General features: G+C 41.0%; 2 protein-coding genes across 2 annotated transcripts; both read left to right on the top strand.

Annotated features, from left to right (window-relative positions):
- Positions 1 to 1,299: 1,299 nt before the first annotated feature.
- abcg4a (ATP-binding cassette, sub-family G (WHITE), member 4a) lies at positions 1,300 to 9,350 on the top strand. Its single transcript, XM_085936093.1, has 15 exons — positions 1,300 to 1,370; positions 3,037 to 3,263; positions 5,455 to 5,572; positions 5,636 to 5,768; positions 5,867 to 5,917; positions 5,986 to 6,131; positions 6,225 to 6,348; positions 6,585 to 6,699; positions 6,785 to 6,924; positions 7,231 to 7,329; positions 7,473 to 7,641; positions 7,711 to 7,811; positions 7,979 to 8,137; positions 8,272 to 8,390; positions 8,467 to 9,350. Exons 2-15 carry the CDS (start codon positions 3,038 to 3,040, stop codon positions 8,690 to 8,692), a joined length of 1,926 nt encoding a protein of 641 aa, XP_085792219.1. The 5' UTR covers positions 1,300 to 1,370; position 3,037; the 3' UTR covers positions 8,693 to 9,350.
- Positions 9,351 to 11,795: 2,445 nt separating this feature from the next.
- Positions 11,796 to 18,169, top strand: LOC147043560 (histone acetyltransferase KAT5-like). Its single transcript, XM_085936094.1, has 14 exons — positions 11,796 to 11,896; positions 11,976 to 12,042; positions 12,649 to 12,717; positions 12,796 to 12,932; positions 13,393 to 13,461; positions 13,783 to 13,953; positions 14,031 to 14,105; positions 15,023 to 15,085; positions 15,297 to 15,635; positions 15,721 to 15,861; positions 15,951 to 16,044; positions 16,109 to 16,268; positions 16,347 to 16,428; positions 16,733 to 18,169. Exons 1-14 carry the CDS (start codon positions 11,867 to 11,869, stop codon positions 16,865 to 16,867), a joined length of 1,632 nt encoding a protein of 543 aa, XP_085792220.1. The 5' UTR covers positions 11,796 to 11,866; the 3' UTR covers positions 16,868 to 18,169.
- The last annotated feature ends 1,054 nt before the right edge of the window (positions 18,170 to 19,223 follow it).

The raw sequence follows: 19,223 nt of genomic DNA, 5'->3' as shown, positions 1-19,223 counted from the left end.
CACTTGCCTTTGTAAGAGGAGAAGTGGATTGTTACAAAGGTAAGTCAACAAAGGCAATCCTTATTTCCACAGGGCAAATATGTCATGCAATCTGGAGTACTTCCTTGAAGACCAGAATAGGTCGTTCATTCGTTTATCAAAAAAAAAAAACACGGTTTGGTAACAATAAAGAAGCTCAGCGTTACTACAAGTGAAGATGACATGTCATTTTGCTATGGATTTTACCAATAAACTTGAAATGGACACAAATGATTTGCTTTAGCAGGCCACGTGAAATGATGTGGCCACCAGATCTGACCCTTGGGCCTTGGGTTTGACACTTGTAAAATGAAATTGCTCACATGAGATGGATATGAAGGGCTCCTGTTAAACGGCGATGTGATTGGCTCAAAACGGAATTGATGGCCTCCCTTGGGGTGATGTAAGACATGTTGGGCCCACTTGAACGCGAGTAACCTCGGCTGATTTACCGAAAATAACCCGGCCACTGCAGCATCAGCACCGGGCAGCTGCGCAGGTGCGGGCGTTAAAGAGACAGTGGAGCACGCAAAATCCTCTCCACTGTTAACCCTCACTGTTTACGCACCTTTGCTTTTATATTCAAGCGTAATTCACATTTTGATTAGGGGAATGAAATCGCCGTGCATGTGAATGTTTTTTTTTTTTTTCATGATCTTACCTCGAATGATGTAATTGTCAGTGTGCATGCAGTGAATGCACACATGCTGGATGGAATAAGTAGAAAAGTGAGCAATTTTATTTTTGCGTTTTATTCTTCTACTTTTTCCTTCTCCAGCAGCAACGCCCTGCAACCTCCCAGACCGGCGTGCGCACCCCACTCCTACGAGATCACCGACCGACTGACCGTCCGACGTCCACACGTCGAGCTACTGTTGCAGCACTTTAGTTCCGTCCGAGAAGCCAAGTGGAGGTTTATCAACCATCATCCTCTCATCCTTCTCCATCAACATCAAGCGAAATTTGGGATGCAGCCTCACAGCGGATGGATAAGATAAAAGATCAAGGTTATCTCAGTGGGGTACGGTCGTAGTTTGACGTCGGACATGATTTTAATCTCGGGAGTTGCCTGTGCAGAGGATGCGGGATGATGATGACACCATGAGCGGCTGCCGCACCCCGGGAGATCTTTTGACGAGAAACAGCCGTGCTATTTTTGCACCCGCAAACCAACTGGATTGTTTTTGCCCTGGACTCTCCATCAACGCGCCGGCTGGGAGTATTTGTTGGCGCTTCTGATGTGCTGGGATCGTGTTGTTTTTTTCCTGAAGGGATCTCCTGTGGACTGTTGATATCCCACCCAGGGAGCGAAAACAGGCGTCTCACTTGCTCGTTTCAACACACAACACTAAGTAAGTGCATAATACGGCAATGTAAAGGAATGTCTTACCTTTAACTGATGTGACTGTAATGTAAAGATTACATGAAACATTCATGATTAGTATGTCACAATGGATTTTCAGCTATAGGGTATTTTGATTCTTGTCAGATTGCAGTTTATAGCTGATTTTATTTATCCACGCAGAACAGCTCATCATTTAAATAACAAGAGGCAGCACGGTACCCTAGTGGTTAGCACATCCGCTTCACAGTTAAACTGGTGTTCGAATCCAGGCACAGGCCTATCTGAGTTTGCAAGTTCTCCCCATTCTTGGTAGCACTCTGGCTTTCTCCTATATTCTAAAACCATGCTTAAAATAATTCATAGTTGTGAGTGTGAATGGTTTGCCCTAAATTTGGCTGGCAACCAATCAGGGTGTACTCCGCTTCTGGCCCTAAGTCAGCTGGGATGGGCTCCAGTTCACAGATAAACAGTGCAAAAAAGATGGATGGATGGATGGATAATGAATAATCAGCATATCTCATCCTTACATATACATAGTAGACTTGCATGTGGCTCAGCTGTGGGCGCCACACAGGATGACACAACAGGCAGGCCTTCATCTGAGCAAGAGGCCATTAAAGTCAGTTTTACAGGGCCTATATGCAGCCTGGTAATGGAAATTCACTAATGGCATGGTGATCAATAGAAGAGCCATGGTCAAGGTTCTTCATGTGAGCACATTTTATTGCACAAGACTGCAGTGTATGTTTGCACACACTGATCATATGAACACACAGGTTCGGTTGATGACGTGCAATTGTGGAAGAGATTTAAACACCACGCCTTTCTGCTTGAGCAACACATTAAGGTGCACTATCATGACACAGGGATGGGTCAAATTAAATATAGGCTATGCTGGGAAAGGCTCCAAAGATATCTGAAGACAGAATGTTTTGAGTTCAAATGTTTTCCAGCATATGTATTGGCAGATTTTACAGATGGCCGTTTAAATGAGCAAAACTGAAACCAGACATCAGCTTTTAACCTTCGCAATCATGCCTTCAAGCAGCGAGTTAAGGTAATTGTCAGGAATCGCATCATTTGACACGATGACTCATTTTTGCGAATGTTCATTGAACAGATCTGCCAAAGGATTCCAGTATACTAGACAACTAGAAACATTCGATATAACCGGGCCCATTTTTAAAAAATATTATTTTGGTATTAATTCCATAATTACACAGCAGCATACTGTGATGTTTCTGTACTTTTATCTTATGTAAGAAGCAGAAGAGTGAAATTAGAAACACCAGTTGCACTGCCAGAAATAGAGCAGTGCAGACATATTTTCATCCCTCAAGGTACTATCCAAATTAACGTACCTTATTATTCGACAGCACCGGTCGACTCCACTACAATCTTTTCCAGGGACAAAAAGATAAAACTCTGAAGCTATGTAAGTCAACTGTCAAGGGTACATCAGGACCCAAGGGTCTACTTTTTGTGACCGCGCAATATAATAATGCTTCAACCATCCATATCGCTGCACTCAACAGCCACATTATTATCTTTTTTTTTTTTTATCCAAACAGAGCTGAGCAAGATTTTAAAATGTATTTTATGTCTTGCGAGGTCAGTGTAGAAATTTGACTTTATTAACTCAAATGTGTCATTTATCTGTGTGTCTTTTTCAGCATGGCTGAAAAGACGGAGCAGGTTTCCGTCAGTATCCCCATGGAGGAGACCAAACTCCACAGCGGGGCACCCCCGGAGGCGCCCCTGCTCACGCACCTGAAGAAAGTGGAGAATCACATCACTGAGGCCCAGCGATTCTCCCACCTCCCACGTCGCTCTGCTGTGGACTTGGAATTTAATGAGTTGTCGTACACCATCCGTGAGGGTCCCTGGTGGAGGAGGCGAGGTACAGTACTGCACCCCTAGTATAAATGATGGTTGGTGATCAGTAGCTTCGGTCGGTGCACACATTCGCAGCGAAGCTTTTAAGGAACTGTCACAATTGGAAGATTTTTTTTCTTTGTTTTTTCTTGCCTAGCTGTGTAGTGTCTTACACACGCACACACACACACACACACACACGCACTTTTGCAGTGCTCAGCAAAGTTCAGCCGTAGTAAATAATTGACGCTCACAGATCGTCACACTGTTTGCATCTCTTTTTCCTGCGTTGTCAGTGAGTCAGACATGATTGATCCGCTCATGAAATATGAACAGCATTGAAACACACCGGCCCTTAATAATGATGAAAGGATGTCCAACGTTAGGTCAGCGTGACTTACCGACTAATCTACCCTCTCTGAACTTGTTACGTCCTCTGTGAGTTTAACAAGGCGGGTGCGTTCATGTATGCTTAAGAGGGGCCAGACATTATTCATTTCAGGCAGTGGCTGTAATTGTAAGTGTATTGTCCCATGTAGAGTATTTATTATGGGGTGGTCTTGCTAAAGCAGAGCAGATCAGACAGGAAATATTGAGCAAAAGTCAATACTGTTTTTCCTTGGCTCATGAAAATGGCTCTGCACTTTGTGCACTTGCTTGCCTTGGCTCATCATACGGAGGATGTGTGAACAGGAAGTGCCTGTTATTCCTAATTAAGCAAAGTCTTTCAGAGCTAGGCTCCAATTGCTGCATGGAAGCACAAAAGGCCCGTGATGTCAGAAGCCATAAACGCCACGAGTCTTTATCTCGGTGACACCGCTTATGAGTTATTCTAGAGATGACTGTGGCAAATGGGCCATACGCAGAAAGCGCTATGGATGATGATCATCCCGCTCTGTGGATTAATGCTGTGTTCTCTCCTTTATTGGTGGGGCAGTAAAAGAGCTGAAGTGATGCTGCCAAAGAGCTGCCAGGCTGCCATGCTTGGGAAGGAAAGTCATTTGTCCTTTTTTAAGTTGATACTACTTACTTAATGACCATCAATGCTTTGACCGTGGAGGAGGAAATCGGCCAAACATGCCTTCAGTTGTGGAAGTGGTAGATCAGTTAGTGAATCACTCTGAGTCTGAAAAGAATGACCTTTTGAGGACGTCTTTCATTTACATGCCTCTTAGACAGCATCTTCCGGCGTTTTTCTGGGGCTAGACTATAGGAACTCGCTTGATTAATGCTGCATAATTCATTCTCCCTTTCAATTTGCTAAGAAAATATCTGATAATGATAAAGCAGTGCCTTTGCCCTTCTGGGAATAATGGCATGGAATATAAATGTTATCTCACGAGTCAGCCAAAGAGTCATGCTCCTCTAAGTGAACTGAAATCAGGCTTACGTGATGTACTTGTTGTATGTGAGCTGCCATTATCATCTACTAATTGCTTGATTTGAGAAGGGATCAAATATTCAAAACACTGCACTATACATATGATGCAGTGCAATTCTGCGCCATTGCAAACTCTGAAAACTTAAATAGCTTTATATTAAATCGTGTGCAAATATATCGGACTTTGAATGTTTCTTATATGCGTATGTGTGTCAGTAGCGGACACTGAGGCGCTCTTGCTGCCATATGGCTGAGTGAGACATGGTGATAAAGATGTCCGTCCCTGCAGTGTCACACAGATAAAAGCATTATTATGCACGAGCTTCAGCAGAAGTCTGTATCATCAGTATGCAGCACATGGAAATGGAGAATTTTTTTTCCCCTCACAACAGGGATCAAGTGAACCTTTCTAACTTTCCATTATGGCTTCATTTCAGAGTTTATGACATGTTTTTGAAGTCATTTATTACGTAATGTCCTTTGTGTCATTATTCTGCGTAGCCATTAAAAATGCTGCAAGGAAAGCAGTCTTTGGCTTTTGCTTGTTAGTGGTCTGCATCTTTGTAAGCATGAAACGAAAGAGGTCGAATTGAATTACGGTGTGGGAATGCTTCACTTCCGGTGGCATGTCGTAACTATGTAAAAACACATTATGCAAATTTCAATGTAAAAACACATTACGTATATTTCCATGTCGACAGTTACAAGCGATTTTAATTGTAAAAAGTATCCATTTACATTTGAGTAATTGAAAGTGTTTTGGTGAGCATTTCTTTGAACAGCACTGAGATGAGATGCAGAAATATGAATTGGTTGTTTTTTTTCTTTCCATTAGGTTACAAAGCCCTCCTCAAGTGTCTGTCTGGAAGGTTTAACAGCAGAGAGCTGATTGGTATCATGGGACCCTCCGGAGCCGGGAAGTCTACCCTCATGAATATCCTGGCAGGTTACAGGTGAGACATCAAGTGTTACATTTGCACTGTCTGGTACTACTCCTAGTTTGTCTTTGGATGCAGGGAGACAGGCATGAAGGGCCAAATCCTGGTGAATGGCCGCCCGAGGGACTTGCGGACCTTCCGGAAGATGTCCTGCTACATCATGCAGGATGATATGCTACTGCCACACCTTACGACAAGGGAGGCCATGATGGTGAGGTGACCTCTGCTAGTTTTTATTTTGATACCTTACGATCAGTGTATAAGCGCTAGAGAAGATGGATGGATGGATCTGGTCTCTCTTTCCTGTAGGTCTCTGCCAATCTGAAACTCAATGAGAGCATGCAGGTCAAAAAGGAACTGGTAAGTCTGAGTACAAATGTTGACGGTTAGTTGGGTGGACAGCTATGAGCATGTTGCTTGTGTTTCAGGTCCATGAGATTCTGACAGCTCTGGGCCTTCTGGACTGTGCTCAAACGCGAACCAACTCGCTTTCGGGCGGTCAATGCAAAAGACTGGCCATTGCCCTTGAGCTAGTCAACAACCCTCCTGTCATGTTCTTTGATGAGCCCACCAGGTACAATATCACGTCTCTTCTCGTCTGCATCATCTCTACACAATTCTGGATTCAAGCCTGCGCTTTTGCTTTTTTTTTTGGTGTCACATCTAGTGGACTGGATAGCGCGTCATGCTTCCAGGTGGTTTCCCTCATGAAGTCTCTGGCTCAGGGAGGGCGAACAATCATCTGTACCATTCATCAACCCAGTGCAAAGCTCTTTGAGATGTTTGATAAGGTAACTTGAATGCTTGCATTGTTTCCTTTCTGCAAAGAGAAGCCTGAGTCAGTATCTAACAGAGAGAGCAGGAGAATTATTCCCCGGGCGTCTTGTTTTATCTGTTTTATTCATTTCTTAACATATACAGCTTGATTATGTCCTGTTATGATATTCTATTTTTGATTCAATTACTACTTTGGAACTAATGCCTGTGAGTATAATTCAGTTACCCGTTGTTGTATCTTTTCTTCTAGTTGTACATTCTCAGTCAAGGTCAATGCATCTACAAGGGTACAGTCCCTTACCTCATCCCTTATTTGAAGAACCTGGGCCTCCATTGTCCAACATATCACAATCCTGCAGATTTTAGTGAGTTCAAAGTCTCCTTGATTACTACTTGACACGAGAGCGTCTTTGAAGCCTTCTATAAGGTGCTCGTCTTCTCCCCCACCAGTCATCGAGGTGGCATCAGGAGAGTACGGAGACTTGAACCCGGTGCTTTTTGAAGCGGTTCAGGGTGGACTGTGTTCCGAGGAGGGCAAGAAGAACTCAAGAGACCAGAGTGACTCATCCTGTCCCTCTCAGTGCTACAGTGTAAGGGATTCTGATATGTACACCGCACAATGGAAACTATGAGAAGAGTACACAAAATATTTGTGTTTAATATCCAATTAATTTTTTCAAATATACATAAAATATGCACCGTGAGCTCTTAAATGCCTGTTTTGGTCTCCCATGCATATGAGTAATGGATGTTAGTGTATAATATATGAGCTGACTATAAACAAAAGTATTGTTTTCTTTCTAATTATCTGGTAACTGCACGAGTGGAAGCTGCTTTATTTACAGGGAAATCGATTCTTTTATTTTCCTGATGTTTGTATGTTTATCTCTTCACAGGACACGGGGACCCTTGAGAAACGTAGCTTTGCCACCAGTACTTTCACACAGTTCTGCATCCTCTTCAAAAGAACCTTCATTACAATATGCCGGGACACGGTAAAACATGTTTTGAGTTCAGTGATGTGACAATGTGAGATTTTCACTCAATGAGCTTTTTGTTGGCTGAAGAACAAACAGAGTAAACAATCCAGAAACTTAATACCTTGAGTATATTGACATGCATGTGATGTTTTTTTTAGGTGCTGACCCACCTCAGAGTGATGTCCCATCTGTGTATCGGCGTGCTGATCGGTCTACTTTATCTCAAAATTGGAAACGACGCCAGTAAAGTCTTCAACAACACGGGTTTCCTCTTCTTCTCGATGCTCTTTCTCATGTTTGCCGCCCTCATGCCCACCGTTCTAACTTGTAAGATGGCCTGGAATAATTGACTTGCCGCCTTATTTCAAGTCACTTATTGATGTTTTGCTTCCACAGTTCCTCTGGAAATGCCTGTTTTGATAAGGGAACACCTCAATTACTGGTATAGCCTGAAGGCTTACTATTTGGCAAAAACAATGGCGGATGTACCATTCCAGGTAACGTTTCATAGATTTGAACTGTCCGGCATAAGATGTCAAACATACAAACAAATGGTTTTCATAGTAACTTCCAATTTGTATTGATGAAACAGTATCGGACCATTTTAGGCCGATAGTAGGCGAGGACCACAAGAATAACAATGCATAATTGTTCTCCTTTGCAGGTGATTTGTCCAATCATGTACTGCAGTATTGTGTACTGGATGACTGAGCAGCCAGCAGAGGCTGGCCGCTACCTGCTCTTCGTGGCCTTGTCCACATCCACAGCCCTGGTAGCCCAGTCGCTGGGACTGCTTATTGGCGCTGCGTCCACATCTTTGCAGGTAAGGGGCTGTTCCTTGTTCTTTTACAGTTGGAGCTTCCAAACCCTTTTGCATGACTGCCGAATGCAGACCACTTACTTAGAAGGAGATGTTTTTTTTCCTCCCAGAAAATGCTATGTAATTTATCTCCATAGGTAGCAACATTTGTCGGTCCAGTCACAGCCATACCTGTGCTACTGTTTTCTGGCTTCTTTGTAAATTTTGACACCATTCCCAAGTACCTGCAGTGGAGCTCCTATGTATCTTATGTCAGGTATGTTCAGATTTTTTTTTTTTTTTTTTTTACTATGTCAAAGCCACCTATGCTTATAATGTTTTACCACTTCCAGGTATGGCTTTGAGGGAGTGATACTCTCCATCTACGGGATGAACCGCACTGAGCTTGAATGTCCGGGTCTTGTGTGTAAATTTCAAAAGCCAGAGGAGGTCCTGCAGCTGCTGGATGTGGAGGATGCAAAGCTCTATGTAGACTTCATGGTGTTAGGGGTTTTCTTTGTCGTTCTCAGACTGGCCACTTACTTTGTCCTGCGGTACAAAGTCAAGTCTGAGCGTTGAGGGGATGGACTCGTTAATATCAGTTACCCATAAAACTGCTTGTTGTACATGGATGTTTCCTCACGCCGTCCCCTCATTCGTTGTCCTCCAACTTGGATTCCTTCTACGATTGTCATCATAAGACTGACTGCTCATTTTCACTATACGTATGAACCATGGCAAAAGAAACAGAAAGCATGTTTAATTCAACTAAGAATCTGGAATGTGTACTTGTTTCCAAGGAGAGTGGCGCATCAATTACTTTTTGTCTCTCAATGCCTAGATAGAAATCCTAGATTCACAGGAAATCCAATGATTGGTGTTTTATTGAAACACCCATATTTCAAGAAAAATACATTCCTGTTGTGAGCAGGGAAAGTGGAAACTTCAAGTGCCAGGACCTTTTGTCAGCTCCCACTTTCCCTGAGTTCCGTGTCTCCTTTTTAGGGATACAAATGTAACATACCAACTGCCACAGAATGACTTTCCTACCCCACGATGGATCATTTTCACAGGCCTTATGGCGCGCGAGGAAGAAGGATTTGTAAAGATGTCATCAGTGAGTCTTACTCATTTGCTGCCAGGATAAGACCTTTTTATTTGTATCGGGAAGGCATCCAGGAAGCACGCAGACAACCTTGGACAAAACAGGCATGATTGCTGCTTCCATCCTGATACAGAGGGCTATCAGAACTCAACTGGCTGCACTTAAGAAAAGTGCTGTAGCTGAGCTAAGGGTGTGGGGGGGGGGAATAACAACAACAACAAAAAAGACGCCCGTCTAGTCGCTGTTACTCTTCTGTCTGAAGCAATCCGTCCAAGTACTTGTATGATTCTTTGGCCTCCCCCTCCCCCATGATGGAATGATCTTTTCTTGTCTCCATCATTCGGAATTGCTGATGTCTGACTGATGTGCATTTTCCAAAACAATGCTCGTTACTTGAAATGCTGGCTGGGCTGATTGTGTGCCTCTGAACTAGAATGATACAAGCTTTGTCTGCTTCAATGCTGGATGTTTGCGCATACAACTTATATCACTGTACATGTTGGTCGATCTGTCTGTCTGTCTGTCTGTCTGTTTGTCTGTCTCTCAGCCACACATGGACGCACGCACACATACATACACACAACCATGCATCTTTGTTTCAGGGCAATGCAACTATTTTCCTGTAGACTTGCTATGAAATATTTCTTATTCAATCTATGCTACTTAGTAATCCTAAATATAATGTATAAAATAATGTAGGCATATAATCAACGATTGTACAGTGGATATGTTATGCTGTGAAAAAATACAAGTACAATGCACTTTTCAGTATATGTTTTAAAATATTCTTTATTTGTATCATACTTTCTTTTTTATAGCTTAAAGTTTAACGAGTGCTATTTGGAGAGTACAACAGAATGTTTCCTGCACACTGAAGGACCTGAAATTTCATGATAAAATTATGACCCCCATCTAAGTGTATGCATCTTGGGGAAAGCATAACCTAAGAAATAAGAGAAACCCAAGATGGGTTGCTGCTGTGAATGAGAAATGAAGGAGTAAAATAAATAACCATGTGAGACACAATCAATGAAAGGAGGCATTGATATACAATTGCAGTATTATTATGATAAAATCATAGTTGTAAAACAATAAGACATGTTATTTTCGGGTGAAACGTATGAAGGGAGATGGTTTTGACTGTTGAATCTGACTAAGTGAAGTGCATTGTTTTGTATATGATGGTTCATTCAGAAGGTATGATAAGAATTGTAACTCCCTTTCTGTAACCTTGGTAAAATATACAGTAGCAGGGGGCCTGGTTGTGTTAGTAATAGCAATAGAAAACATTGTAACATTTGATAATCCAACATCCCATCCAACTATTGTATGTTTTATAACACAAACTTTATTTAAGAGCTTTAATTTATTGCCAATGGCATTGTGTGCAATAACTACTCTAAATGACACATCTCATTAAGGAAAATATATATATATTTATTTTGTGGTGACTACTCAGTAAAAGGCATTTTACTGTGCATGTTAATGGATGCTTTACAATGGTAAAAGCAGAAATGATACAATTCAAATATAATGCCGATGCTACTTTAAATGACGTTAATGCCACAGTGAAGGTATTGCTTTTATGCCAGATCATGTCAAGATAATTGACCCTCAAGTGCAGGAAATTGTGGCTGGAAAGGAATATTGCATTCAATTTATTGCCAACACAACAGATACAGTGTTTTCACCATCCTCAAATTACATCAAAAAGCAAAGCTGGTTGCTGACTCTGCAAGATATTTAAAAAAAACAAAAAAAACACACTGTCTGCTGGGTAGAGAAAAAAGTTAGCACAAAGAACTGGTGTTGAAGTCATTAACAAGAGTGGGAATGTTTGCCTCTGTGGTTGAAGACAAACAAAAATGAAAAGAAGAATGTTTCTTCCACTATTTCAAATTATGTATTTATCAGGATCTACTTTTTAAACAGGTTATGCTGCCTCATTTGTTTACTAACCACAGAAAATGTTCGAAATAGGCATTTACTGACACATTGCTACAATCTTTAAAAATCCAAACAATTCCTACAATAACTGGCTCGACAAAATACATTTTAAAATAGTTCTTAGTTTGATCCAGCAATTGAGTCATATCATATATCATATCAGCAGTATTCAGGGACGATGCAAGTTGAAGAGATGCAGCATATAAATGCATGTTCAAGTCAGAGTCTTGACACATTTTTTTAATCATGCTAGAATGGAAAAGTTACCAAACTCCTTGTCAAAGGTGATTTATTTGTCTACAGTTATCATTATGTACAAATTTGTATGGACCGATTTTTGTCTGATATTATTTGTGTATCATTTCTTGTTGGATTATTTTCCTTCAAAATCATTGTTGGTCTGTATCCTAAAATCTGTTCTAATGCTTATAATAAAGATCATTTATAACCTTTGCCATTGCTTGCAAATTGTCAGTTGTTTTACTCACGGGAGTTAAACATTGGTGGATCAGTGATGTGTCCCAAAAAATAAAGTACTGATTTGATTAGTTTATTTCGGTGCTTTTTGACACATTGTCATTTCCTTTTTCGTTTACCGACTTCCGCTTACCGCATATACCGTCGCAGTATTTTCTGATTGGTTTATTTACCTTTGACGTAAGCCGGCATTTTCCCACAACACCCCGCTGCAGCTCGCAAAGATGACGAAAATGGCTGACAGCGGATCATCGGTAGGTATCCTAGCGATGTACTGTTATTTTTAGTCGTCACTCACTTTCCAAAGGTAAATAAACCGATTTTCCCCGACAGGTTGAAATTGTTGAGGGCTGCCGCCTTCCCGTTCTCCGTAAGAACCAGGAACACGAAGACGAGTGGCGTAAGCATTGTTCGCTTGTTTTTCTGAATGCTAAACGAGCTAATGCTAACTAGCGAACCTCAGTTGTTTATAAGACACCCCGGCCCGTTGTTACAAACCCGTAATGACCCCTACACAGTCGGCACATAATAAACAAGCTTATGTTTCAATTAGCCAACTCTAACAGCCTTTCTGTTAAAAAAAATATTAAAAGAAGTCCTGACTCCTGGCAAGGTAGTATCGATAATTGCATACGATTAGAATATTACAATTGACAGAAGTTGATATCGTGTCGTTTCGTCTGTACGTTTGTGGTGGTATTTCGTATTAACGTTTTTAACTAGAGTATAAAATTTACATCTTTAATATCTGTCAATTTCAGCAATACTGTCCTGTTGACATTCGTACCATCCAGTCAGTGGATTAATTTACACAGAACAATGTGCATAACAACAGTGGTATCCCTCCACAAAATGTCTATCAGAATGTCACCTCAACAAAAAAAGAATACATCCTTCTTAAATAGATTAATTTGTTCAAAAGCTGAGCTTTATTTATTTTTTTATCGAGATGGCACTCACTCATTGAATGTATTTTGTTTATTGGAATTTCTTTTTTATTGTCTAGCATTGGCTGAGATTTTAAGTGTGAAGGAAGTCTCTGGAAGAAAACTCTATTATGTTCACTACATTGACTGTGAGTATAGTTTGCTACATCTTTGTTGTTGTCTAAAACCACGAAGATCGCTAAATTGTATAAAATGTATGTTGAAAGTCAACAAACGTCTGGATGAGTGGGTCACATCAGATAGGCTGGACATGAAAAAACTCCAGTTCCCGAAAAAGGAAGCAAAAACTCCAACCAAGAATGGTCTTCCAGGCTCCCGCCCAAGTTCACCGGAAAGAGAAGTGGTGAGTAGATATATTTCCATGAATTGAACAGTAATTGTTATTAAAAAGAAATGAAAATATTTCACATCAATATTTTTAGCAATGCATTCTCAGTTCAAATTTAGGCCAGTCAGATTTGAAGGTAATGCCATTAAGTTCAGTGAGTCGTAAAACAGTGGCACGCATACCATTGGTGTTACGCAGGCTCCCTCTTGTGGTACTCAAATGATTCACCAGTCCAGTCAAGTTGCATTTAATGTTCAAGTATAATTAAATTATTTGGCGTGAAACATGGACTGTTCCTGTAATACTACAATTTTAGGAATTAAATGTCCATCTCGCGAAGAGAGCCAATTATTTTTCTGAAGAGAGAGCGCTCTCAGTTGGACTTTGTGTACACAATCCATCTGAGTAATGAACTCACGGCCCTTACGAATGTCAGTTAACCCCACCTGCTTCTCTTCCTTTCTGTTCGATTCAGAGGAAGAGTCTAGATCTCAACCTACAATCTGCCACAGCTCCTTCCAGAGGCAAAACTCTCCCCACTCCGGTACAACTTGAATTTACCCATTACCCAAAGAGCAAAAGCCCTTGTTTATTCCTGATGTTAACCCGGTGGGACTTGTCTTTATCGGATTTTAATACCAGATTTAAATAAGGTGCAATTTCCATTTAATCCAAAGATAACCAAAACTACTTGATTGAATAAGCTGTGGCCTCGAGTCCGACTCATTCTCAGCTCACGTAAGCTGCAGGTTGTACGCCTAAAACGGGCCAATGGTCTCATTGAATCGCTGGCTGTTTGCCCAAACACACATCGCAGCAGATCACGAATGAAGCCGACTGTGGTAACAACTCTTGTTCATCGCAGAAGAGGAAAGTGGAGCCGGTCCCCATGGTACCACAGGTTCCTCCGGCCCCCCCAGTGCCCTCCCTGCCAACTTCAACCGAGGCGTCTCCAGCAGCTGTATACCCCGCAGCGAGGGAGACGAACACCTTCAAGACCCGAGAAGACCATGACCAGATTTCCTCCCTCACGACAGTAATGATCAGTCCACGTTTTGTGAAACTCTTTTAATTACAGACTTAATTTGCATAACACCTTTGTTATTTCTGAAGAATGGCACCGCTCGAAGGCTCATCCCCTCTCAGTCCGGCAGGAAGCGGAAAGCTAATTGTGGACCCACTGACGAGGTATGAAATTTGATTGTGATTACATTCTCGCAGTTCACTGCCATTTTGCATGCACATCGGTTGTCTTTAACTTTAACTAGGTGTTATCGTAAATGCACTTGTTTATTTTTTTATGCATGCCTTGCAAGTATGAGTGAAATGGTGACCAACCTTTATTTATTTCTTTCTTTATTTCTTTATTTATTTATTTATTTATTTATTTATTTATTTATTTAGTTTAAACTGTTTCTCTGTACAAGGCTGTACACAAATCCTGTGAAAACAAAAATGCTGCTTTCAGTAATGACTTGAGCTAATAGCGATTGAAGGTTGGACTTAAATGATTCAAATTATAAGTGATTGAGGATTTGGTCGCACTTAGCGCCTCTATGAATATTTTTTCTCCATGTATAGCCGTATACAGGCAGGTAGAGTAGCCCAAAATTGCTCTACTGTATGACTTGACTAAAATAAAAAACTATTCCTCCACGAAATGTTATTACGGGAAAATAATAAGTATTCAGTGTAAAAATACTAAGTAAAACTTTGAAAAACAAGTTCTTCTTGTATACCTCATTGCTACCAAAAAAAAGAAAAAGGTCTTTGTTTGAATTGTGTTTTTGACTTTCACAATGAAACTAACGGTCACTCTGATAGTAATCATTCTCTAAAACAAGATTTTCGAAGTGAAATGGTATGGTGGTAAACCTTGCCTAAATCCAGCCTCATGTCAACATGTCCACTGAAGATTCCACTAACAATCCACACTCACCTCTTACGGGATCCAGACCTCCCTCTGACAACACATTGTTTTGGATTGACAAACTGGCCTCCATCCGACCCAGTCACCAAAGTGTTGCGAGTGTAAAATACAAATCAATACATTCCCCTTTAGTTTCCAAAAGCCCGTTTTTTTTTTGTGTCTCTCTCTCTGCTAGATGATAAAGGTTTTGCAGTATAACAAGCCTCAAAGTGCCAGTGTCTTTCTACCACCACCAGAGGTCTGTTTGATTTCCTGTATTTGAAATAATGTGTGTTGCTGCCAAATGATGCTGTCCCCCGTAACATGTACAACCACTGTGATTCTACATGTTGCTCAAAGAAATTCCAACATCAATATTTCATTTGATGAGTCAGCTTTTTATTTTCAGGACCAAATCTCCCTGAAACCAGATATGCTAATAATCATTTTTGGGTTTTTTTTGTCCCTAGGATTCACAGGACAGTTCTGATGGCATCCCGACCGCACCCCGCATGACAGGCAGTCTGGTGTCGGACCGCAGCCACGACGACATTGTCACCCGAATGAAAAACATCGAGTGTATAGAACTGGGTCGTCACAGGCTGAAGCCGTGGTACTTTTCCCCGTACCCGCAGGAACTGACATCGCTGCCCATTCTCTACCTCTGTGAATTCTGCCTCAAGTACCTCAAAAGTCTCAAGTGTCTCCAGAGACATTTGACAAAATGTAACCTCAGACATCCTCCGGGCAATGAGATCTACCGCAAAGGAACCATCTCGTTCTTTGAGATTGATGGCAGAAAAAACAAAGTTAGTTTGAGCATTCAATGTTCTGCCCTTCAACTCTATTTCTGTTTTCGACATTGCTGATTCAATACATCTGTCTCTTTTTTAGAATTATTCCCAGAACCTGTGTTTACTTGCTAAGTGTTTCCTGGACCACAAAACCCTGTACTATGACACGGACCCTTTCCTCTTCTATGTAATGACAGAGTATGACTCCAAAGGCTTCCACATAGTGGGATACTTCTCAAAGGTACTATACATGTGTGGTCTGCTTGTGACTACCTGGGTACACTTCTAATAAGCCCCCCCCCCCCCCCCCCCCCCCTCCCTCCTCCCCAGGAGAAGGAGTCAACTGAGGATTATAATGTGGCTTGTATCCTGACGTTGCCTCCTTACCAGCGGAGAGGTTACGGGAAGCTTCTCATCGAGTTTAGTGAGTGCACTTTGAGCTTGTTAGGCACGTTCTCCAAAACCTTACCTCATCATCTGGCCTACAGGTTACGAATTGTCCAAGGTTGAAGGAAAGACGGGAACGCCAGAGAAACCCCTCTCGGACCTTGGGCTGTTGTCTTATCGTTCCTACTGGTCGCAGACCATTCTAGAGATTCTCATGGACCTTAAACCGGATAATGGCGAGAGGCCACAGATCACCATCAAGTATATGAGCGTTGGAATTTTGTCACCATTTTGATTGTCAAGGACAGGTTCACAACTGTGTTTTTTATTTTCCATCAGCGAGATCAGTGAGATCACAAGTGTCAAGAAAGAAGATGTCATTTCAACACTGCAGTACCTCAACCTGATCAACTATTATAAGGTGAGTGAGCATCCCATTTGCCCTAAATACCAGGTAAAAGGTTTCTAGATTCACAACACACAGGAAACATTTTCTGATTTTAATTTTGCAACTTAAGAAGCGATGACTATGTTTTAATATTGACTTTCTGAAAATGTGAAGGTGTAATCTCCCAAATATTTCAAATCAAACAATATTTGATAACATGGGCCTTTTGTGAATCCTTGATCTCACTCAGTATTCTGTCGCATGATGTAAGACTTTGTCCCCCCCTTCCAGACTAAAAAGTGACTCATTTTTCATATTTATGTTCCTTCTAACGAAGGGCCAGTACATCCTGACTCTGTCAGAAGACATTGTAGATGGACATGAAAGAGCCATGCAGAAGAGACACACACGCATAGATCCAAAATGTCTTCATTTCACGCCCAAGGACTGGAGCAAGAGGGGCAAGTGGTGAAGTCTCCTCGGATCATTTGGACAGCAGGCATGAAGTTGGCATCACAATGGTTTTGCAATACAGAAGCCCCACCCAACCCAGGACAAGTTTAAAACAAAAAAACTGCATAAGCTTTTATTGTGAATAACTGTTCAATACTGTATATTGGAACTCTTGAACAATGACATCAGCAAATCCTACAACACTCCCCCTGCAGGGTACATGATCAACTTCATACAAAACTGTGCAATTTATGAAAGGTGGTGAATAGGGTACATCAAATTAAAACATGCTCAACATCTTTTGTGGGGCCATATTTGAACATGAGATTCTAACCCTCTGAAGCGGATTTCTTCTAAGTATAGTAGGACCCCCCCCCCCCCCCCCTCCAAACGTAAATGTTTAAATCAATTGAATATCCATCTTTTCTCTGAGGTTCATTTGTTGAAAGTACAGCAGTATTAGTGTGTGTCACATGTGCCAGAACTCCTGGAACCTTTTAGAACTTTACACCATGTGTTCAGGGCCGAAATCGTGTCTACACCTTATGTTGTGTAGTAAGCATCCTCCTAGCATACTTTTTAAAATTGATGTTCATGTATTTTAGTAATAATCCCGATGTCCCTCAATTGCCCCTTTTGTGGTGGCTGTTGAAATGTGTTAAACTCATTTCATGAGCTTGAATGATCAAACTCCTCAGAAATACTATACTAAGACTTTAGATTTCATTCGGATTAAGATTTTATCATTTTAAATTGCCTGTATCTTCAGTAGATCATATTTCAACAATGATAAAACAATCCGTTTCCTTATATTGAAAAGTTATATGCATCCCTAATGCTGGTGACATCCATCTTAAACCATTGTCATCATCCATTTTCAATTTACAGTTAGATCAACTGCTTCCATGTTTTGTGACTCCATACCGGAATTGATTGTACCTATCATACAAGCCATCTTGAACTGTTAAAGATTAATGTACATTTTGTGTACCGTTGTCTCATTTTTTTATTTTTTTTTACATGCCGAAAAGTAACAGCACAATAGGAGAAGATATGTCAGATATTAGTGCGTGTGGGAAAAGGTGTTGAGTTTGTCCGTATATCCACGTGGAACACACTTGTGATAGAAACGAGTGGAAAGTATGTTGTTTTTATAAGAAATAAGGTATTTTGCCATTTTAAACTTAGTCACTTATTTTTGACGGATGTTTTCGATTGATTATCTGTGAAAGAATAATTGAAAGCAAGCGTCATTTGAACGGCTTAAAATGTGATTTTGCGTGATATTTGTGCCAGAATAAATGGAATCTGTCACGTTTGTGATCGCAGTCTGACAATTGACCAGCAGAGGGCAGTATCGTAGCGTAGATTTACCTGTCGCGATTTGCGTAATCACCACCAGCCAGCAGCATTGCATTTAATATTCCGTGTTTAAGTATTTGCCAAAGTCCAAACAATACAAAATGTGTCTTCCGTGACCTTTGAGTGGAACATTGGAATCAAATTCAACAGCGAGCAGGTAAAAGTCACGTGACTCATCACTTGAGTTTTAAATTTCTTCAAATTTTTAGACGGCCTCGGATGAATTCGTGTTTACCAAAGGGCTTGTGTGCAACCAAATTACTTGTGTTGTTCGATAGTTTTATTCCTCTTAATGTCATTTAAGCAAGAATGCCCTTGGAAGGCTGCGGCTCGCGTGACGTCTCATGCAACATCTTTATTGGGCCTCGGCAAACGCTACTCATTTTATCCAGTAAATGCATTCTGTCTCTCATTTATGACAGCTGCAGGATTATATTATGCTTCTCTTGGGATCCATCCAGGATTAATATTAGGCATTTGATATAAAACCATGCGCAAAACTCTGTCAGGAAAAACACTCAGTTGAGGCCTTATTTAAAGATTTACACAATCTAATAAACTCCAATACAAGAATTGAATTGAAATACAAATGCGGGGTCTGTCAGGGTTTTGAGATAAAAGATGTGTCCAAGATGTTGTAATTCATTTCAAACCTTTCCCCACCATTATTGTGACCTACAAGCTGTCTAACTCAATTGAAATAGTTTTTGAGACTGGAAGAAAAAAAAAAAAAATCAATAAATGAGATAATACGTTTGCACAGGGGCGCTCACACAATAATAAGGATGTGACTGCTCAGACTCAACCGATCACATTCAAACTCTTGTTGGATGGGAGTCAGCACACACTTGCCATTATTTAAGGTTGCTGAGAGAAAACGACTTGTCCTCGCAGTGATTTGGAACAGTTCATAAAATTGCCTTCACCTTAACTCAGGGCCCAAGTTTGAATGTGATTTTTTTTAACTCTGAACACAATCCTAGTCATCGGAGTGTGCACACCCAATTACATTA

The sequence above is a fragment of the Syngnathus leptorhynchus genome, chromosome 17, assembly GCF_054491065.1.
Source record: "Syngnathus leptorhynchus isolate UIUO chromosome 17, UIUO_Slep, whole genome shotgun sequence".
Lineage (NCBI taxonomy): Eukaryota > Metazoa > Chordata > Actinopteri > Syngnathiformes > Syngnathidae > Syngnathus > Syngnathus leptorhynchus.
This window is presented reverse-complemented; position numbering and strand designations above follow the sequence as displayed.